At 43.2% G+C, this 23,850-nt stretch overlaps 1 protein-coding gene across 1 annotated transcript in view; it reads right to left on the bottom strand.

Moving 5' to 3' along the window:
• Window positions 1–23,850, bottom strand: part of lamc1 (laminin, gamma 1) — a 62,530-nt gene that overhangs the window by 20,411 nt on the left and 18,269 nt on the right. Inside the window, exons 2-3 of the mRNA XM_084732382.1 lie at window positions 12,554–12,858; window positions 83–213 (exon numbers count right to left, since the gene is read on the bottom strand). Of these exons, the coding sequence (XP_084588508.1) occupies window positions 83–213; window positions 12,554–12,858 (436 nt within the window). The remainder of the gene's footprint in view (window positions 1–82; window positions 214–12,553; window positions 12,859–23,850) is intronic.

Here is a 23,850-nt window from a genome sequence, read left to right as displayed (position 1 = left end):
CAGTGTATCACATCATAAAACTCTCAGATACTAACTGACTGTGGTCAGTTTTCAGTTTGCATGCAGTCAATGTTTTCTTTACCTTCCTCCCACAGCGAAGTCAGAGATGGCGTAGTAGTAGGACTTGAGGACCTTGGGGTCGTTGAAGACCTCATCTCCGAAAGTGTTGAGTCTGTTCAGGGTCACTCTGATGTCGGTGGCCGTCACCCAGTTCTGCAAGAGACACAACATGGACAAACTGTTAGAGACATCAGGCCCCTCAATCAATAAGCAAACACAGTGTGCAGACAGTCCGGCAGGAAGCAGAACATCGTCTGTCTCTGCAAGAGAAAGAAATGAACCCATGCTCACGTCAGCTCAGAATTCACAGAGTCGACAAACTAAAACAAACCTGAATTCATGAAGATAAAGCAGGCAAATGGCTTCATACAGTGTCTGTAGATGCCTGCCCAAATAGTTCAGCCTCCATCCATCACTTTCACTCATTTTTCATGACGGTAAAACATTATGCTTTTTTAGAGTCACCTGCTGAGCAGCTGTAGATTATAAGTTGAGTTTTAATGAGACCTCGCTGTCCTCTGAAGTTATTTCCTGAGAAATGTGTCTCCACACCCCTTTTCAAGTTCCAGTAACTTGTTAAAATGATATTGTAATGAAAGAAGCTGCTGACAGCGATGATCTGCTTGATTGTAGCTTGATTTCATGACTCAGTTGAAACCAACACTTGTGCCCACAGAAGGATTCTGGGAAAAGCAGGATCCCATTGTGATTGGCTGTCACTCAGCCATGTCTGCATGAAGTTGAAGCTTTCTCAGCTTCTCCAGGTTTCACCACTGGGAGGATGCAGAGCGTTGACTCATGCAGAAAGAAATGAGGAAGCTACAGAGGATCACAAAGAACGGCAGCATGTTGCACCTCATGGACTCGTGGAGTTGTGGTCGTGTCCAACAGTTTAGAGCAACTTCTCGAACATCACAGATGACTTCCAGGAGAAAAAGTCTGAGGGTGTGAACCTCTGCAAAGACACATTTCTGGGATCACCTTTGAGAAGACATTCAAGAACATTTCCATCTGGCATATTTTCACATACGCCATGGCAACGGACAGTCCATCAGATGACAGTAATGCAACACTTATGGATGCCAACTGCCATAAAACTCAACAAAAGAAGAAGGTGGAGCAAAGTTTGATGGACTTGGAGCTGTTTTTATCCAGTGCTCTCGTTATGAATTTAATATTCAACAAGTTTGTGACGAGTGATGTTTCTTCCTGATCTACTTGAATCAGAAACACACATTCAATAAATTAAAAGGAACATTTACAGAGCGCTGGATGTCTGGGATCTTGTGATTGGTGCTCCACATGAAAGCATCTTGTTGTGTTACAGTTTTCATTCTCACGCAGCTGTGCAGGATTTTTCTACGGATTGTTACGAGGTCTCGAGGTGGGAAACTGGTGGTAGAGATTTCCCTGAAAATCGATCCCTGCTCCCATTCACACATGAACCCATGCAGGAAAAGTTCCTGAACACTTCAGGGAGACGCTGCTTGTGTGAGCTGGGACTGAAGACGTGGACGCAGACTGAACACCTCGAGGTCTAAAGACTGTTTTCTTCCTGAGCATCGGTGCTGTAGTAAATGTAATAATGCTAATTGTTGCTACTTAGCAATAAATGCAAACTACAGCTGAGGCTGATGGGAAAGTCATTAGTTCTGCAGGTATTTGATCATAAACTGAAGCACTGGACACATTAAAATGGTGACTTGATCGGGCGCCCCTATAGCTCAGTCGGTAGGGCGTGCGCACCATGTATTGAGGCTGTTAGTCCTCTGCAGTGGCCGCCGGTTCGAATCCCGCCTGCGGCTCGATTGCTGCGTGTCATCCCCTCTATCTTCACCCTCCTTTCCTGTCATACCTTCAGCTTTCGCTATCAATAAAGGCAAAAAGCCCAAAAAATATCTTTAAAAAAAAAAAATGGTGACTTGATGAAAAGTAACCAAGTTTTTACAATTCATCCTGAGGGGAACATGTTTCATAGCAAATATTAGTCGAAGCACTGAACCGTCCAACTGGCCAGCACTGCCATCAGTAGAGTCATACTGCTAGCAAAAGCAAACACAGATGTTTGAGTAAAATGTTCATCAGATATGAAGTTCCTTGAATCGTAGAAATCTTGGATCATGAATCTGCAAACAGGGAAGTGGTTTTAGAGCTCAGTCTGTGGGAAACGATGAAAAACAGTGACGCAACGGCACAAACAGGCACTCAAACTGTGACATCTTTAGTGAAATGGAATTTATTTTCTTGGCTTGAAGATACGAGACCCAGATGGAGGGAATTACTGAAGGACACCTGTTCAGTTTCGTCCATGTTGTCTCATCACGGAGGATAAAGAAAGTTACTCAACATCCCAGCCTGTGTGAAAAGCTCATGGGAAACTCAGAGTGAAGGCCAGCGATAGCTTTGTTCAGTATCAGTGGGAAGCTTATCAGGCCGGCCCAAAGGTTTTTATCAGCAGAGTGAGCGCTCAGAGCAGCTGTCTGAGGACAAACACACAGCTCAGAGATCTGAACCCCGTCTGAACACAAACCACAGAGTCTGTCCGGACCTTCAGGGGTTGTTTCTGCTCACAGGAAAGTGGGAACACGTGTACAAATGTTAATCTGTGTCAGGGAAGTGAAATAAATGGTCCATGGCTCAACAGCGTCTTGGCTTTTCCAACGTTTCTCCATGTCCTCCCGCAAAAAATGTTCCGCCTTCCAACCTCAAGAGGAAACTGTTAAAATACCCGCTGACAGCCGATTGGCCTCCTGTCAGACACCAAATCTGTTTCTGTGGCTCAACAGGACGTCTAATAGTTACACTTCAAAGTTTGAAGCAAAGAAATCTGCAGGAGCGACAGAGTTTGACTGTCTCTTTAAATCACCTTCAGGTCGACTGTACTGTACATTTATCCACCTACTCAGGAAAACTTCTGCCTCCTCCTGCGACTTTGCACACTGATGTTAAATCCTCGTATAACTGCTGAGAATGTGGAACAGATTTCTGATTCACCCACTGAACGTTCTGTACTCTGACTCAAACTGCAAACTGAGGCTTTTCAACAGGAAGTCAGATATTGGTTACTGCTTTAAATCAAGTCAATTTTTTTCCAGGTGCCGTCAGGTTTGCAGCTTCAGCAGGAAATCGTTTGTTTTTCTTACTCGCCCACCTGAAACACCTGGAGATCCAAACCATCGGCACCATATTCTGCACTGTCCACAGACTGGACTATTCAAACCTGATGGACACAAGACCTGCAAACCAGAGGTGGAAAGTAACTAAGTACAAATACTTCATTACTGTACTTAAGTAGAGTTTTCAGGTATCTGTACTTTCCTTTATTTTTCTGCCATCTGAACACAAATATCTGAACTTTCTCCTCCTCACATTTTCTAAACGGGCTCATTACTTTGGTTTTAGTGACTTTAATTATTGATTATTGTTATTTTGCATCATTGTGCTCCGCCTTCAAACATCAAGATGTTTCTGATTTCAAGCTAAATGGACGAAACAATAAGACACAGAAACGATGACTGACTGGAGGATCCATCAGAGGACATCACACAGGACAGACGGGACGAGACACAACCAGACAAAAACTTTGTTGTAAGTTGTTATGGAATAAATGTTGTGGAAGACAACTGAAGTGAAAGATGTAACAAGACAAAGACTTTGTTTATATCCATGTCATGTATGAAAATGACCTCTTTTATTTATCAGTACACAAATAAAACATTAAAATAATATTTATAACAGAAGTTATCTCGGGGTGCTTTTCATATAAATCAGGTCAAAGCGTAATATTTATAATATTTAACAACTTAGGTCTTATTTTGATCATTTCTATCAGTTATAAGTTTTGTCGCCATGTTTGTTGCGAAGACAAGGTGTAAACAAACTCACAGCTGAAAGTTTGTCTTTGTCCAAATCATATTATTTTAACGAGGCAACATGTCTGAGGTTGGTAACTAACATGGATTAAGACGACTCCCAGGATGCTTTTCACCCATTTCACACACGCAGTCTCTCGCTGAAAAGTTCAGGAACTTTTCCTGCATGGGCTCACGTGTGAAAGGGAGCAGGGGTCGATTTTCAGGGAAATCTGTTCTGCTGCTTTCCCACCTCAGGAAACTGTCTGTGCGGCCGTGTTGTGAATGAAAGCTGAACGCTGCAGAGACGAGCAAGACGAACCAATCAGTCCAGACGCCCAGCGGCCTTTTAATGTTCCTTTTAATGTATCGAATGTGTTTCTGATTAAAGTGGATCATGAAGAAACATCACTCGTCTCTCAAGCGTGTTGAATATTAAAAACATTAAAGGAGCAGCAGATAAAAACAGCTCCTCGTCGGACATGTTCTTGAAATATCATCCGCTGCGTTCACATCCGGCCGTCATCTTCTTCTTCTGTTGAGTTTCATGGTGGTTGTCATGGCGTGTGTGAAAAGGTGCAAGATGGAAATGTTCCTGAATGAAGCCGCACATGTGAAAAGTGAAAATCACTGGAGGTTAAAGAAAGATTATCCCAGTAATTTACCAGGAACTGTGTGTGTGTGAAAGAGGCTTTACTCAGAGTCCAAAAAAACAAAGAAGGTAAAGGAACAGATCAGCTCTTCTGCTCAACATGTGATCCTGCTCAGAGTGAAATTTGACCAATCCTCTTTCATACTGAGCATCTAACTTTATTAAGTACAGTTGTTGGTTTGTGTTTTGTTCTCTAAGGATCACATGTTTTCCTCGTGACGAATGCGTGTCCTGCTGCCTCTTCAGGTCCAGGTCATGGTGGCTGCAGGTTTAGCAAAGTGGGACAGAGACAGAGACAAAGAGAGAGAGTTTCGTCCCCCCGCCACATTTTCCAGCTGTTTCTGGAGGATCCCGAGGCGTTGCCAGGCCAGATGGGATATATAATCCCTCCGGTGTGTTCAAGTCTCGTCCAGAGTCTCCTCCCAGTTTACAGAGCTGGAGGAATCCAGAGGCGCAGCTGACTCCCGTTAATGAAAAGACTGAGAGGTTCCACTCCGAGCTGCCTCTGAACGCCTCTGCATGGAGACGTGGTCATGTGTGCAGCCAGATCATACAGTCAGGAATTCTGGGGATTTTTGGTGGACAGAGAAAGATGACAACATTTCTGTCACACACTGGGCCCAGGGGAACCTCATGGTTACGTGAAGAAGGAACATTTAACTCAACCACATGCGAGTCAGACGTGTTTCTCATTTGAATCTCTGCTGCTGTCCTGCATCCAGGCTTCATCTGACGGGTGTAAACACGAGTAAAAAGCCACTAAAACAGATTTTATCCACATTTTGTGACCTGAAGGAGCAGACTGAGCTCCCAGGTCAGCTCACCCTGCTCTGTTTAATCCCACACACTCTCCCTTCACTTCACCCAGCAGCTGACAATCAACAAACGAGAATGTCTTGGACTTTGTCTGCAGGGTTTTTGTGGGCAAACTGTACATTTACTGTCTTTTACTTATCACTTTTTCCTGGAGATTTAAACCAGCAAACATCTGATCACTGTCACTCAAAATAAAGTTTGCTGCTAACTTTCAGCTCCTGACGGTTTTTGCTGGAGCTCCACTCTCAGCTGAACCTGTCACATGACTTTCATCTGTCAGATTCTGGCCTGTTTCTGCTGGACATTTGTCTCTGCTGAAGGATTGTCTTTGCTGTTTCTGCAGCTGCTCTCTCATCTGGTCAGTTATCGGTCGGTTAACACCCGCCTTTCTCTCTTTATGATTCATGGAGAATAAACTCTGTACATCTCGTTCATTCGTCCGGCAGCTGCAGCCCTTCACGCCGTCCGGTCCAGGAAGCTCGTGCAGGTTCTCGGCTGAGTCAACACTGTTTAAACTGTACAGAACATTTGTTTGCTATCAATCATGTGCAGCTCTGTGCCGGCGTGGAACGCCTCGGCCCGGGACATATGTTTTCTTGAGGGAAGAACGCTGCCTGACATTAGAACGTCCTCTGGGAATCACAAACCAGCCGAGCTGCAGCAGACTGCAGCCTGAGAACAAACTCACACTGCAGAGACGTCCTGGAAACAAACAGTAAACTGTCTGCCAGCGGTGGAACGTCTTCATGTACTTTAGTACAAGAACAATCCTGAGACACTTGTTTCTCCTTGTTTACTTTACTTGGTACAAAGTTCAGTATATGAGGGAGTCGGTGTAGGTCAGCAGGAAGCTGAAGGGTTTCATGGCTGCAGAGGAAGACGTCAACAAACTCTGCACAGAAATAACAGTCGGTGTTAAACTTGAGACTTTATAGATCTAAATTTAATTTACAGTCTCTGTGGCTTTAAATAGTAAAAATATATGATATCAAAGTTTAGTGTCTCATTGAGCACATAGATCTGAGTGGAAATAAATGTTCAGAACTATTAGTGACCCTGATTCAAAAACGGCTCATTTTACTGTTTGGATCATTTCTCAGGCTGTGTGGGCGTGTCACATCACGTTTGATTGACAGCTGTCTCAGGAGTCCCGACAGGAAGCTCAGAGACGTCCTGCTGTGGCCTGCTGGAGACGCACGCAGCAGCAAAATGGAATTTAGTTACTTAAAAAAATCAATAAAATAGAATATTTTCACCTTTTTCCCAACAGGAACTGAATCTGCCAACAATTATTTTCACTGTCCATTAATCTGCCAGTTATTTTCTCAATTAATCGATTTGCTGTTTCTCTATAAAATGTCAGAAAATGGTGAAAAATGTCGATCGTTGTTTCCCAGAGTCCAAGACGACGTCCTCAAATATCTTGTTTTGTCCACAACTCAAAGATATTCAGTTTACTGTCAGAGAGGAGGAAAGAAACCAGAAAATATTCACATTTAAGAAGATTTTTTTGCTGCAGCTCTAGAACTAACTGGAGGGAGAGGAGGTAAAAAAAAACAGCTCTATATGACTCAAACTTGATTTCTGTCAGGTAAAACTTCTGTTAAATAATTCTGGAGCGACCTGACAGCTTGATGAGTTGACTCAGACTCTGCCGTGAACTTTTTTTGGAGAGCTGTCCGGGTTATTTGTCCGATGGAACATGTTACTTGCACCAGACAGACAGGCAGTCCTTATTGTTGAGCGCTGTGTTGAGCTTTAGGCTCTCGTTGAACAAAACGAGACATGACATGAGCGCAGCAAACCTCTGATGGCTCTTTTTAAAAGATTATTTCATCAATCAAAAAATAACTGACTGACAATGAAAAATATTTCGGGCTGCAGTCGACCGTTTTATCTCTTGCGAGCCAAACGGTGGAGTTTGGAGGTGAAACTCAGCTCACAGATATGTGACACCTGTGTGGCTGCAAGTAGACGCTGCTTTATTTGAAGGGGTCACAAGCCAAAACGGCTCGGGAACCGCAGCTCGAGAATAAAACTGAGCGATAGCTGGTGAGCAGCCAGACGGGCTGTGAAGGTGGACCGTCTCAGCTGGTGGTTATTTCCCACTCAGAGATGACAGACAGCAGGAATGTCAGAGAGCGACAAACAGCCGTCTGACCGCCGCCTCCAAAAAGAGTCCACAGCTTCAGTATAAATAGCTTCATGCCGACAAGTCAAATAAGGAAGTTTACAGCTGAGCTGCGGAGCTAAATCTGTTCATTTACATGGAGGAGGAGAGTCTGTGATGGAAGGAAAGAACGACAGAGACAGAACCACATCCAGGAGGCTGTGAGACCTGAAGCTCTCATCACTGCTGAGGCGAAACCAGGCGACCTGCTCAGGTTTAAAAATGATCCTGCTTCATAAAGATCAGAAAATGTGACATCGGCCCTCCAGCAGAGCAGAGCGCAGACAGACTCAGAGGTGCTCTGTAAACTGTGAACAAAAAACAAAAAAAAAACAAATGTGCAGATCCCATTCCTGTTCTGGTGTCTGTGTCTGCAGCCCTCTGTCTGTCTTTTCTTATTTTGTCATTATTTTTCTGCTCAGAACATTTTTACAGACACAAAATGTTGGTATTTGATGACGTGGAAATGACGCTCAGCAGTCAACTATGTTTCCGGTTCAAACACCTCGAACTAATGACTGGTCTCGAGTTGAGTGGCTGTAAAATGGTGAATAAGCACATTTCATTTCCTGTAAATTCTTCACAATAAAAGTCCCCTGATAGTTATTAGTTATTTAAAAGCTCCGACTTAGCAACAACTTAAAGGAACAATACGTAACATTTAAAAATGAGTCCAGCAGTCTGACTAGTGAGTTGGAGCCACAGGCTGTAGCTTCCCCTGACCGCCTCCAACCCAGACTGAAGCTCTGCAGGAACACTGCAGGAACACTGCAGGAACACTGCAGGAACACTGCAGGAACGCAGGATGAGTTCAACATTATAAATCATCAATAACAAGTGAGGACGAGTCCTCCGCTGTCAGCTGATCAGCTGTTTGTAACTCTGTGGATGTAAAGTTCATCCTGTCAGGAGTTCAGTGTCTTTGTGTCACACTTCATATGAAGTATTAGTAAGGCCCTTATTAACATTGATTTGTGCCACAAAGACTGATATTGCAATGATGATATGATTAGTAACATTTGACGTAATGATCATTTTTACATCATTATTCTTATTTTAATAAAATATTATTATTATATTATTATATGATTATTATGCAGGAATCTGAACCAAGATGTTTTTTAAGTGTGTAGAATCTGATGTGTAGGACAGGACGTCTCTGTCTCACCACGTTCATTCGTTTATAAATTTAAAAACTATTTGGTCTTTAACAAATATTTCACCTCCTGGGATTTGAAAATTGCAGGAAGCCAGATTGTGATTTCTATATTTGATTAATTGTGCAGCCCTGCAGGAACTGGTTGTTTTATCTAAATATCTCTCCACCCTCTGAGTCCCAGTCAGATGCTTTTTCTTGATCTAAAGTTTATTTTTTGAACTGTGGTAAGAGCTGACAGTGGACACATGACTCCTCCTGTTTCAGTCATTGATCACGGACAAAAAAATACAGTTTTTCTCCACATTTAAGAACCAACCTGTGAGCAGAGAAGCAGCTCCAAACATGATGCAACAACCAGCCAGGGGAGACGAATGAAAACAGAGACTCTGCTCTCCACTTATTGAGCAACAGCCTCAGAGTGAAGAAACATGGAAACACAAACATACTGAGGGAGAGGAGGGGAGGAGAGGAGAGGAGAGGAGAGGGGAGGAGAGGAGAGGAGAGGAGAGGAGAGGAGAGGAGAGGAGAGGAGAGGAGAGGGGAGGAGAGGAGAGGAGAGGAGAACGGAGGAGAGGAGAGGAGAGGAGAGGAGAGGAGAGGAGAGGGGAGGAGAGGAGAGGAGAGGAGAGGAGAGGAGAGGAGAGGAGAGGAGAGGAGAGGAGAACGGAGGAGAGGAGAGGGGAGGAGAGGAGAGGAGAGGGGAGGAGAGGAGAGGAGAGGAGAGGAGAGGAGAGGAGAGGAGAGGGGAGGGGAGGGGAGGAGAGGAGAGGAGAGGAGAGGAGAGGAGAGGGGAGGAGAGGAGAGGAGAGGAGAGGAGAGGAGAGGAGAGGAGAGGAGAACGGAGGAGAGGAGAGGGGAGGAGAGGAGAGGAGAGGAGAGGAGAGGAGAGGAGAGGAGAGGAGAACGGAGGAGAGGAGAGGGGAGGAGAGGAGAGGGGAGGGGAGGAGAGGAGAGGAGAGGAGAGGAGAGGAGAGGGGAGGGGAGGGGAGGGGAGGGGAGGGGAGGAGAGGAGAGGAGAGGAGAGGAGAGGAGAGGAGAACGGAGGAGAGGAGAGGGGAGGAGAGGAGAGGGGAGGGGAGGAAGAAGTGAGTGAGGAGGAGGAGAAGAGAAAGAAGTGTTCCAGCTGCAGGTCGCTCGAGCCAAACTGAGCTGCTGCTGCAGTGGGAAATCCGGGGGCGTCGCCTAGCAACATGTCACAACACTTGGCAGCATCAGACCTGCAACCTGACCAGCAGAACGGACTGCTGGGAAAAAAATTAAAGTACCATCGCAGCGGTCTGCTCCTCAGTAGAACAAGGATGAGAGAACCTGAACACATCCCATCTAGAGAGAGAGACAGGACAGTGTCTCACAGTGAGATGAAGGTTAAAGGGACAGTTCAGATTAATTCAGTGGGACTCTGAAGTTCTTCATCACAGTCAGCGTGTCGACATGGAGACGGAGAAGCAACAGGAGTTCTGGTGTAAGAAGCTAAACAATGTCCTGCTGTGGACAAGGTCAACAACAACACGCATTTTAGACAGCTAAAAAATGTACATACATATATATAAAAATGTATAATATTTTCACCACTTTACCTCGCTGTCAGACAGACTTTTCTGACAGGAAATAGCAGTTATATAAACCAAATGTCACTCCCCGAACCAACCAAACTCCACTGACAAAATCAGTCATTTTACCTCACAGAACACAGGAGTTTCTGATCCACTGAAGCCTCCACCTGATAGTTTGTTTGTTACTGTTTGACTTCTGTGTTTGAAAAGGTGAGTTCAGATTCACTGAAGTCACACAATAACATGAACAAACTGACAGATGGAGGCAGCAGCAGAACAACAACTCCTGTGTTCTATGAGGTAAAAATGAGTGTTTTTGATTATGGAGTTTGGTTGGTTTGGAGAGAGTGATATCTGATGACATAATAGATAATGGTGGTTCCCGATCAGAGGAAGTCTGTCTGACAGAAAGATAAAGGGGTGAAAATATTCTAAATATATTGTACTACTGTAGGTGACACACTGACCATCACAGACAGACTTGTACTTCTGCTTTTGTGAGTTTTTTTTTCCAATTCAAGTACGCTTTAGGGCTGTAACTAATAATTATTTTCAACACTGATTAATCTGTCCATTATTTTCTTGATTGATCGATTATTAATTAGTGGTTTGATCTGTAAAATGTCAGAAAATGATGAGCTTTGATGAGCTTAAGCTTTGTTTTCCAAAACTTTAGTAACATCCTGTCTTAAGAAAATATTCACTTCTGAGAAGAATTTAATAATTGATTACATGATAAAATCTGATTAAAATCATATCTGAGCCTATCATTTCAATTTTAATATCTAAATCCTTCATATATGTTTTTGTAGCCAATAAGACGATCTGATCACAAACGGACCAATGAGAAACAGCTGCTAGTGATAATACAAACATTAAAGGTTTAAAAATAAAAGTACGTCTATGTACTTTTACAGAAGTAGTTTTTTTCTACTTGCAGTTGAGTCATTTTTCAGTAATGTAACTATATTTGTACTCGAGTACAGATTTCCAGTAATCTCAAAAAGAAAACAGAAAAGTCAGAAAATATGAGTTTTAGATTCTAGATGGATAAAGATTTTAATTCTGTTAATGAAGCTGCGTTGAGGAGAGAAGAAGATGAAGACGAGGGAGGAGTGATCAGTGGACACGTTAACGGCGAGCGTCACTCTGCTGAGGAGGAGAACGCCAGCGGCTCCTCAGTCTTGTGATGAGATGTGGACGACGGCGGGTTTAACTGGTTCTAAAGATAGAACAGAGAGAGTTCTCCGCTGCTGCTGCACACGTTAATCATGTTAGTCACAGGCAGAGGAGCCCACAGACCGCCGTCTGTCTCTGCTCTCATTTCATTATTCACACGCAGGCGAGCGGCCGGAACACGCCTCCACGCTCAGACCGCGACCTTCAGACACACTTTCATCTTTAATGTCGTTTTATTACCCCGTCTCTACTTCTAACTGAATCAAATCAAGGAATTACCATCGCTGATGATTACAGACGTTCTACTGCACCCCCCTCCCCCCGCCCCGGCAATGGTTCCCAACCTGTGGGTCAGGAACCCACAAAAGGTCGCTGAGCTGTCACAAGAAGATTCACAGGAAAAGTTTCGTTCATCAGACGTTTCTCTAATCTAATATTTTTAAGAAAATCCTTGTTATTAATGACACCGTTATCGTTAGTTATACCACAGTCTGGGTGAATACTCTCTTCTGATTGGACGGCAGGTGTACTTTAAGACCTGGCTTTCTTAAATGCTCCATTCTGATTGGTCAGTTAGAACATTCTGAGGTCTGTTTTTTTTTGGATAGATGCAGTTCTGATCACAAACTCTGGAGGAGCACAAAGATGATTTTTAAATCCACAAATATCATTTCAAAATCAATATTTTGTGTCAAATTATTGATTTTTTTTGTTAGGTAAATGTAATGATCTGATCTGACCCAGACCCTGATCTGTTCACTGTACGTTAGCCTTTAATTAACACACACGTTGTTCAGCTTTAATCACCGTTTGAAATTCAGCTGCTACCCAACTTGTAACCACGGCAACATTACAGACCACAGCTGTCAAAGTTCACATGGAGGCGATGTGAAGGAGCGAATGAGCGAACAGCTGACTGGTTCAGTTTTTCCTGAACGAGGATGTCTTCACCTGCTCTGTGTGTCAGAACATTCATAAACATTCATAAACATTCATAAACATTCATAAACATGCTGCTGAGTTTACAGCATCAATATCACATCCTGGTCTTTATATTCAGACGAGGAAACAGCACTTCCTGTTCCGTCTGCGTGGACGTCGTGCGGCTCTCACCTGGAGGACGGGGCTGTTGTCGAAGTTGTAGGCGCTGGGTCGACCCTCCAGCGTAGAGAAGGCCACATTCCCGCCGGTGAGCGGCGAGATGTCACTGAAGTCGTCGGTGCAGAGCGCCTGCTGCTCGTCCTCGCCGGTGCGGATGAAGCCGCGGCTCGCCTTCTGGTACGTCTTCTCGCAGGAGCCGCTGTAGTACTGGTACGGTACCCAGGGGCCCCCCTCGCTGGTGCGCTTGTAGATGGCGAAGCTCTCCGGACGGCTGGTGTGGAACTTGAGCCGCACGTAGGTGATGTCGAAGGCTTTACCTGCAGAAAACACAGACACAGGAAGAAAGAAACTCTCAGGTGATCATTTAAACTTTATTTCTTAAAGTTAAGTCTTTTTTCAATGTTATGGCTCTTTATAAATATTTACTTTGATCTGTTTGTTGTGTTTTTTTCTGGCTGCTGAAACGAGTTTCTACTGAATGAAATAAAGTAAACTTACAACATCGCTTCTTATGTTTCTAAACAAACTGAATTCAGATCATTTGAACGCGAGCAGAAGACACCGACATAAAGTTCATGAAACATGACCTTTGATTTGGTCTTTCTGATTTTCCAGGAAACAAAGTGACAGCAGACTGATTCTCTCTAAGAGCTGCTCATCTGTTCAGCTGGAATGTAAAGCAGAGTTGGAACATGCTAAAACTGCGGTCTGGTCCTTTAACTCCTGACACTCAGAGCGGCGTCTGCGTCCGCTCTCCGCTCGACACATATTTGGCGAGTCTGAGCAGGCCGGCCGGCGAGCAGAGGAGCCGTCAGTCAGCGTGTGAAGGAACGCCGCCATGTTTGAGTCGGCCGGGTCGGCCGGGCGGTGGGGGGTATGGCTGTTTGCTCAGCCAAAGAATCTGCTCTGTAAACAGCGTGCTGACAGGGGCCCCGCCCCCCGGGGGCCCCTCTGTGACCACGACAAATAAAGGTGAAGCAGCTGATAGGAGAGACGGGAGGTTGACAAAAGACTAGTTTATTACAGGAAACAATGAAGCAACTGCAAACACACCTCCCACTGTGTGTGTGTGTGTGTGTGTGTGTGTGTGTGTGTGTGTGTGTGTGTGTGTGTGTGTGTGTGTGTGTTGGGTCAAGGTTAATAAGAAGCTGTAACATTTTACACTCAGGGTGGAGACTGAGACTCAAACAATGAGCAGTGTGTGTTTCACTGTCAGATACGCACCGATACATAAACTTGTTTTGTTTTTTTTCAGATCTTAATAGACGTTGTTTTTATTTGTTAGCATTTTATGTACATCTGATCATTTTTCATTATATTCATATATTTAGCAGCAGCTAACTACAGAACCCCTTTCTCTACTTTAAGTGTAGTTTTTGCTCTTTTTATATTTTATATTTCTTAATTCTTATATATATATTTTATCTTTCTATTGTTACTCACCCTTTTTTTCTGCCTGTACTTTTTGAGCCGCTGTAACATGAATTTCTTCTTCTTCTTCTTCTTCTTCTCCTTCTTATCTAATTTATACTTTAAAATATATTAAAACTTTCAGAACAAGTCTACTGTTGTTTACTTTCTAGACAATAAAATTTATTTTTAATCCATTACATGTGTTTGTCACTTTTGTAAAAATTCTTCATTCTGTGTAAAAAACAAAGGCCCATATATTGATAATAATTTTCTTATTCTCAGTATCAGTATCAACCCCAGAAGTCCAGTGTTAAAGGTCGAGTCAGCAGGACGCGACTGTGACGTGTTGATGACGTGTAACGTGTGCGACTCACCACCAGGGGGTTTAAAGAGCAGCTACCAGCTGATGGTAATGAGCTCAGCCTCGCCGTGAGCATCATGTGACCACGGTATCACAAGACTGCACTACTGTGGTAATAAGTGAAGTGAATATGACAGGCAGATCGCAGGCCGACTGTTAAATGTTCGATCCACAGGTTCTTTTTAAGGCCACAGGTCTCGTCTGCGACACTTTATATCTGAGAGAAAAGCCCTGAGCTGAGACAGTTTGTCAGTTTGGAACGTAAATTTAAGTGTCATCTGCATAACAACGTAAAATAATATTATATCTGCAGATTATTTCACCCGACTGAAGCAAATAAATGGAGAATAAAATAAAGAATAAAGAATAAAATGTGACCCTTGATGAACACCACAAGAACGCAAGGTTGACCTGGAACCAGTCCAGAGCCGCGTCTGTGATAACATCACAGTTTTTGAGACGTTTAAGAAGAACATCGTGGTCGATTTGGCGTCTCTGAACACTTTGGGATGTCCACTTGAACGTGAAGTGAGATCTGAGCTGCAGCTGTGTGAGGAGTTTTAAAGACTTGCCTCAGAACAAAAGTTTGATTCAAACATGACGGCCAACATCTGTGATGTGAAGCATCTTTTTTCTCTGTGAAAACGTCCCTCTGGCCTCAGATCAAAGCGCCGGCGTGAAGCGGCGTTTCATAAAGAGGAACTCAGCGGTGGACGGGGGACAGACGCCAGCCGGCAGGAACACACACTCTGCCACTGACAGAACGCCTCCACATCCTCACACACGGGACAAAGGCGTCTGTTGGCGCAGCAATCAGAAGACAAACAACACGGAGGAGACAAAGAGGACGCGGCCCTGAACTGAGCGTCCAGGTGGCTGCTGGGACACAAGACCAGAGGACACTCAGAGCTGGAGGAGTGTTTCCTCAATAAAAGTCTTCAAAAAAATAAAAAGTGCAATGCACAGCTGGATGATGTGACGTTAAAGATCAGAGGAAATATAAATTCTGTCTATACATCAGGACGTGTCATTTCCTGTTTCCTGCTGGTTCACTTTGAGTCTGTTTGTCTGGATTAAGACCAGTTAAAACCAGTTAAAGACCAGTTCAAACGTCTTCACTGGACGTGTGATTCTGATTGGATGGTTGACTGTCAGGTCAGCTGTCGCTTCAAATAAACAGCAGAGCTGCAACTGACGATTCTTTTCATTATCGGTTCATCTGTTGATTATTTTCTCAATTAATCGATCAGTTGTTTGATCCATAAAATATCAGAAGACGGTGAAAAACGTTGATCAACACGCAGGACATTCAGTTTACTGTCAGACGTCAGTGAAGAAACCAGAAAATATTCACAGTTAAGAAACGAATCAGAGAATTTTTACCATCTGAAATTGAAAAAGACAAAGAAAGAAACTCACTGCTTTGAAGTTAAAATAAATAAAATAAATATCGGTGCTTTACATCAGTTCAACAGTATATAAACATGTCATGGTGGGAATTCATAATGTTAGGGTGTCACTTGAAGGCAACATTTACATTTTAACAGTTTTCCATCAATTAAACATCAAATGAAGTGAAATAAAATTAAAAATTAACTTTACTAATTTTCTCCAGATTGTAAAATGACAGAAGAAGATTTTTCTCAGAGTATTTCTGTGGTGAGAGACGACTGAGCTGAACCATGTGAGGAACAAAGTCATGTGACAAATTAAAGCACTGTGACTGGTTCCCTCAGGCCCCGCCTCTTGTTTGAAGTGTTGCACCATAACTGAGGATGTATTGTTTGAATGTAAAGGGCCAAAAATAACCCTGATAATTGTGTCAAAGTGAGCGAATAACCATCCAATCAGAGCTGAGTGTGTCATTTACATTTCCTGTCAGCGGCTGACCCTCCACACGTGACAGACTCTGGATTAAAGGTTGGTGTTTCTGAGTGCAGACGAGTCAGAGGGACCTGATGAGTCTTGAGAGCTGATGATGATGATGATGATGATGATGATGATGATGATGATGATGATGATCTGAGCGTCCGTCTCTGCTCGACTCTGCAGCAGCATGAAGTCAGGAGGAATTCTGCCTCCTCCTCCTCCAGAACAATCGCCGTATTGATGAGGGCAAGAATTTTACAGTCGAGAGCGCAAACAAAGAGCACGCTGTACGCATTTATGTTCTCGTCCCATATGACGAGAGAACAAAACCCTTCAAACACGAGCGGCTCGGCTCTCTGCGGGGAAACAGACGACCTGCTGACGCTACAGCAGCTCCTCACAACAGACAGGACGACTTTCAAACCAAACTCCATTCAAATTTTATATCATTTTACTGCTGATTCTACAGCAGCTCCTCACAACAGACAGGAACACTCAGCCACAGCAGAGTCTCTGTTTTCAAACCAAACTCCATTCAAATTTTCCATCATTTTAACGATGCAGAGCTTGGCTACAATAAAAGTGTAAAAATCCATGTGGTGAAAATATTCATGTTTCCACACACCAGGATGAAACTCATTTCCACAAACACAAAGTTGACCAGACAGGAAGACACGGATTTAAGAATTCTACCAAAATAAGAGCTCGCAAACAAAAGTGTTTTAACAAGTTGAGAGGCTGCGGGTTTTCAACTTTTCTGAGAAGACTAGTTTGGTTTTAGAATCAGGGGGATCAATAAATCATAACTAGAGAAATCAGGCTCCTTTATTTCTTTAAATAAAAAGTGAACTATTCAGCCAGACAGACATTTATTATTTAAATATAATGCAGTAAATCCAAAATCTGAGCACTTTATAAACCTTGAAAAGAATTTTCTGGATAATATCATGAATTTCACTTATGTTGTTCATGATATTTATGACATGAGAACGAGATGCTCTTCTAGATTTAACTGTCTGAATGTGAATCATGTGATCAGACTTGATCAAATCCAAAATAAGATGCTGCAGAAATGAAACAAAACTGTTTGTGACTCCTGACAGGTCGTCTTCCTCTGGTTATAAACAGGAAACGGTATAATTTAAAAAAAAACTGTGAACTCAACCTTTAAGCCACCAGAGAACTAGTCTGTCTGTCTGTCTGTCTGTCTGTCTGTGTGTCTGTCTGTCTGTGTCTGTCTGTCTGTGTGTCTGTCTGTCTGTCTGTCTGTCTGTGTGTCTGTCTGTCTGTCTGTCTGTCTGTCTGTGTGTCTGTCTGTCTGTGTCTGTCTGTCTGTCTGTCTGTCTGTGTGTCTGCCTGTCTGTCTGTGTGTCTGTCTGTCTTGCAGCAGATTTAAGCCGCCGTTAAGACCCTCCTGAACCAAACCTCACCGCTGAGGAACAAACATCGACGTCGTCAATTAGCTGGTTTTGCTTTAAGCGGAGCTAACCCGTGTATTGTGGGGCGCTGACCCCGGGAGCCTCTCCTCAGGGGGCCCACAGTCAGGTCTGCACATGAAAAGAGCCTCCAGGCTCGGAGGGGAAGGAGCTTTTCTCTCTAAGACTGTTTGGGGGAGGGGAGGGAGGGGGGAGACACACGGTGACGGCAGGAATGAACCGGCTGGAATGTGTTTCCGCCGGGCAGAGTGACGCCGGACAGCAGAGCGATGGACGCACAAAGAAAGAGTCCACAGAGGAGAGAGGAGAGAGGGGGCTGCTGGGAGTTTTTTCCTGCCCAGATATGGAAGACATGACAACCGAGTGAGCAGAGGGGATTTTCTGTCCGAGCTTCAGGCGCTGCTGAAGTGTCCATGAGCAACAGACCGCCGACCTCTGACCGGACGTTCACTTCAGTCAGAATAAACTGTTGAACTCAGGACGATCATTTAAAAACCTGAAATTAAGAATCTGTTTACATCAGGAGATTTTTATGATAAAAGATCAAATTATTTGTTGTGGAGAAAACGACATTTACTATTGATTACTCTGGTTATCAATGACTCTGCTGATTATTTTCACAGATAATCAATCATTTGTTTAGTCTAAAAAAATTAAAACAAAGATCGGATTAAGTTAACGAAGTTAAAGCAGAATAATTTTCTCTTCAACAAAAGATCTTTTTCTCTAAATAACAAAATCATTTCTCAGAAATTTGTCATCATTTTGAAAGAAAAAGATCTTTTTTGAAATAAATATTTTCTTGTTATCTTTAGCAGAACTGCAACTGAACATTATTTAACTCTATAAAGAGTTCAAATAAAAAAAAAGGTGAAAAATCCTCTTTACAGTTTCTCAGAACCCAAAGTGACACAGACTCTTCATTCACTGTCCAAAATGACAAAAGAAAGCAGCAAATCAACATTTAAGAAGCTGAAACCAGACGATGTTTCACATTTCTGCTTGGTGACTAATTTCCCTTCAATCGACTCAATCGACAAAATACTGAAGCCGATTATCTTCATCTCATAAAACAGACAGTTCTTCTCCTGACAGCAACAGAAAATGTCAGATTTTCTTCACAAAACCTCTTTGAAATAACTAGAAAACTATTTCTTTATTTAAAAAAACTGAAGATAAGTGATGAAATCAGATTGTTTGTCACTGAATGACTGAAGATTACAGTCCATCATCGTCTGATCGTCATCGTTTTGTTTGAGTCTTTAGGGTTTAAAGACATTAAAACTGTAAATGAGCGTCTGATCAGAGAATTTTCTTTTTTTCTAACGTGACCTCGCTGGATGTGAACGAGGAACCTGAGGAGCCGAGAGCAGCCTCCGTCCTCCTGCAGCCTGTCTCGTCTTGTCTCAACTCTTTGCCTTCGCGCTCGCTCTGGTTTCCTGCGGTCCGTCAAGTCATCAGACACGTCGAGACGTGTCGGGGGACGAAGCCTCTGCAGACCAGACCTTCTACTCAGTCAGCAGAACCACAGTTTGATAAGAGAACGGAGACACAGACACTGAAGAAGCTCCGAGGAGAAATAAAAACGATTATCTGAATCTGACGCGCTGTGATTTATCACCTGAAACTAATAACTGGAGGAAAACATGCAGAAATAATCAGCTGGAGGGTTTTATTATCCTGTCAGTCAGAGAGCAGGGCTGCAAACAAGCAATACTTACATCATCAATTAATCTGTCCATCATTTTCTCCATTAATCAATTAGTTGTTTTGTCCATAAAATGTCAGAAAATGTTGATCAAAGTCCAAGATGACATCATCAAATGTTTTGTCCACAACTCAAAGACATTCAGTTTACTGTCAGAGAGGAAAGAAACCAGAAAATATTCACATTTATGAAACTGAAATCAGAGAATTTAGACTTTTTTTTAATGAAAAACGACTCAAAACAATTAATCAATTGGCAAAATAGATGCAGATTAATTTGATTTGATTATTTGATTAATTGTTGCAGCTCTATCAGAGACATTAGACAGAAGTCACATCTAGAGCTGCAACAACTAATCAATTAATCAATTATAATTTAAAAATACATGTTCTTTTTAACTCTGACAGTGAAGTGAATATTTTTGGTTGTGGACAATAAGACATTTGAGGACGTCATCTTGGAATATGATCAACATTTCATGGACCAAATAACTGATCGATTAATAGAGAAAATGGACGGATGGATCAATCACCGATGAAAATAATCCTTAGTTGCAGCTCTGGTCTCATGTGATCGTCTTTGTTCTGAGGAGTAAGTCTGAGTCTCCTGATGAAGATGCAGATGTTTGTCTTCACACAGAGAGAAGACAGATTTTAACGAGGAGGACGTCCTTGAGGAGGACAGATTAGGACTGAGGAGGAGGACAGGAGGACAGATTAGGACTGAGGAGGAGGAGGACAGGAGGACAGATTAGGACTGAGGAGGAGGAGGACAGGAGGAGGACAGGAGGACAGATTAGGACTGAGGAGGAGGACGACAGGAGGAGGACAGGAGGACAGATTAGGACTGAGGAGGAGGAGGACAGGAAGCAATGAGCTCTGCTGTCCTTCAGGATGCTGGAGACAAAACTTCCCCTCGGACAGTTCAGAGTTTTTATGGAGGGAAAGTAAATAAAGTACCGCCGTGGACAAAAACAGTCAGTATCAGTTTAAATGTTCAGTATATTTACCTTTCTGTCAGACAGATCATTTCTGATGGGGAAACGTGTTTATGTATATATTCTATATTCTGTATAAAGAATATCATTTGATGTATCAATATCAGGACTTTTTTTTCATTTGATAATCGATCAATCAATTTGAGTAATTCTTTCAACAAAAAAAGTCAAAATTCTCTGATTTCAGTTTCTTAAATGTGAATATTTGCTGGTTTCTTTCCTCGTCTCTGACAGTAAACTGATGATCTTTGAGTTGTGGACAAAACAAGACACTTGAGGACATTTTTTTGGACCAAAAACTAATTGATTAATGAAGAAAATGGTCAGCTGATTAATCTATAATGTTACAAGAAAGACTTAGAAAAACAGGTCCAAACGTGGAGCACACAGACTGAAGTACTGAATCACCATATAACGACATCGACTCTCATGATAAAACATCGATATGTTGCTCAGAGATCCTGACGTTCTTTTCTAGAAGGTTCCTGAAACACTGAAGCAGGTGGAACCGTCAGTGTTCTGTGACAGAGATGTCAGAACAGATGATTTTTTTTTACAGTGCATTCCTGTGACTCCTCTTCCCGCCGGTGGAGCGGAGCCTCGGGGTCGAGAGGAGGAGGAGGAGGAGGAGGAGGAACGTCCAGGGGGGACACCCCGGCTCGCTGAGCGGTCCAATTAAATTTCCTCCCATGACCTCATCGCATTCTTCTCTGGAGGAACGAACAATGGCCGCTTTGACTTTTGGACGTGTGGGCATGAGCGAGCCTCGTCCTCCACGCATCGAGTCGTCCATCTGCCAGAGGACGCCGCCGACGTCACGTGCAGAGGAGGCACGACATCACTGACAGAACAAGCAGCAGGTAGTGAGCACGGCAAAGGTCAAAGGTCGCCTCTCTGTGTTTACTTCAGTAATCAGATTACTGTGAGCCAGTCCTGCTGCACAAAACCTGATCATTCACACACAAACACGCGGTTTAATAAACCGCTTCCAAAAAATCTAAGAAATTTTGTTTTAATTATTGAAGTTTCATAAAAAACAAATGATGCTGAGCTCTAATGATCGGTGATGTCACATTTCAAGATGGTCGCTTCTTTAAAAAAAAGAAACTGTGATTCATTTCTGATTTTCTTTTTTACCAGCTGTGCTGGTAGAGGAGTTTAATAATCCAAAATTAGAGTCATAAACTTACACTCACAAATTTATGAGAAAAAACTGAGATATTCTCCAAGATTCTGCAGGAGTGTGACAAATAAAAACAAAGTCTGACACTGTCCTCGACTAATTTCTGCCTAAAAACCAAACGATTCAGTCAGACAGTGAATTATAAAAGTAATGTGATTACAGTGTGAAGCAGATTGAAGCACTTCATCCAAAATCCAAACACTTTTCAAACCCTGAAAACATCACATTAAAATTCAAGTGTTTTCAAGGTCTTCCAGCACCCGAACAAACGGTGACTTTAAAACAGGCAGGAAGAGGAGGAGGAGGAGGAAGAGGAGGAGGAGGAGGAGGAAGAGGAGGAAGAGGAGGAAGAGGAGGAAGAGGAGGAGAGGAGGAAGAGGAGGAAGAGGAGGAAGAGCAGGAGAGGAGGAAGAGGAGGAAGAGGAGGAGAGGAGGAAGAGGAGGAAGAGGAGGCTGGAAGTGACTTCTATCAAAAACAAACCACCTGAATGAAAGTGACTTACAGCAAGTTTCTCTACACACTTGATGCATCTTCCACGAGTTTCTGACTCGGGATTCGGACCTGAACGAACGCTCCGCTGCACTTTTCCATGTTTTTCTGACTACACTGGACCGCAGCTGGAGGACAGAGTGAGTGAACAACCTGAGTCCTCTCCTCCTGTCCCAGACAACAGGACGGTCCTCCAGCAGAGACAGAGACAACAGGACGGTCCTCCAGCAGAGACAGAGACAACAGGACAGTCCTCCAGCAGAGACAGAGACAACAGGACAGTCCTCCAGCAGAGACAGAGACAACAGGACGGTCCTCCAGCAGAGACAGAGACAACAGGACGGTCCTCCAGCAGAGACAGAGACAACAGGACAGTCCTCCAGCAGAGACAGAGACAACGGGACAGTCCTCCAGAAGAGACAGAGACAACGGGACAGTCCTCCAGCAGAGACAGAGACAACATGTGCTCTCTGCTGTTGTCCACATTTGTATGATTCAAGACAACCAAGACACAAAAGGACACGGTGGAGACAATCAGGGAGGCTGAGGAAGACTCAGACGTCATCAGTCTTCAGGAGAAACAGACCAGCTACAACAACTTACTTCAGTAATCAGATTACTCTGAGCCAGTCCTGCTGCACAAAACCTGATCATTCACTCCAACGATCACTGACCTCAACTTTCAAGAGAAAAAAAACTGATTCATTTTGGTGCTGAATTTTTCAGTAGACAACAGAAATGAAGGATTATTTGTCATCAGAGTTTAACACGTTCTGTTGTGTTTCTCTGAGTGATGAAAAATAAAATAACCACATTTTAAAATGGAGTTTGGTGTCAGAGTAACTGAGAAAAAAGAAAAGAGAATGTGATTTAAAAACTTTGGATGAAGAGTGAGCGTCAGAAAACTAATCCTCTAAAACTGTGATATAAAACACATTATCAATTGATATATAATCAATCAATAATAAATCTTTTCTCGATTAAGTAGAGCAGATTAATTGACGATGAAATAAATCACTGGTTGCAGTCCTGGTCCACACTGACACTGACTGAAGTTCAACAGTTCATCATCTCGGTGTCTGGTCCGGAGCGGCACAGTAAACCGGTCCAGAACGGCGTGGGACGCGTCAGAGAGCGCACTCCTCCGTCTGCAGGTGCCGGGGTCAGAGGTCAACCAGCTGAGGCTCGGTGGAGATAAAAAAAACCTCCTCAGAGATGAAGAGGAGGGGGTCGATTCAGAGGCAGGAATGTGAGGAATGTGGCCGAGTTTAAAGTCCAGAACATGAAACAGTTTTACTGCTGAGACTCGTCTCGTCCTCCGTCTGTCCTCCTCTCACTCAGAGGTCAGAGGTCACGGTCAGGACCTCACAGAGGTCCAGCTCGGGGACACCGAGATGTTTCACTGCTCCTGTAGCCTTCAACACAACGCAACGAGGTCAGGAGCTCCGTCAGCTTCACACGGACCGTAAAGGGACAGTTCACCCCAAAATCAGAAATACATGTTGTTCCTCTGACCTGCAGCGCTGCTCGTCCTTCAGGACAGTTTGGTTGTGAGTTACAGCTGTACAGATTTCTGACTTCTCTCCATAATAATGAGACTAGACTCAAAGAAACAAGAAATACATCAGAAAAATTCAAAACCAGAGTCTCTTTCCAGAAATCATCGTTACGACCAGAAAGTAGTTATTATTCATAAATATGTTTATTTTCCCTTTGTTTTCTCAATATGATGATAAATACTGTGTTGTGGACTGATAATATGGTACCATGTCCTCTACTGAGTTTTTGGTGTTGTTACGTCCTGAACTAGCGCTGATGCTAACAATTATTTTCATCATTGATTAATCAATCA

Source organism: Lutjanus erythropterus, chromosome 12, assembly GCF_056507025.1.
Source record: "Lutjanus erythropterus isolate fLutEry1 chromosome 12, fLutEry1.hap2, whole genome shotgun sequence".
NCBI lineage: Eukaryota > Metazoa > Chordata > Actinopteri > Lutjaniformes > Lutjanidae > Lutjanus > Lutjanus erythropterus.
This window is presented reverse-complemented; position numbering and strand designations above follow the sequence as displayed.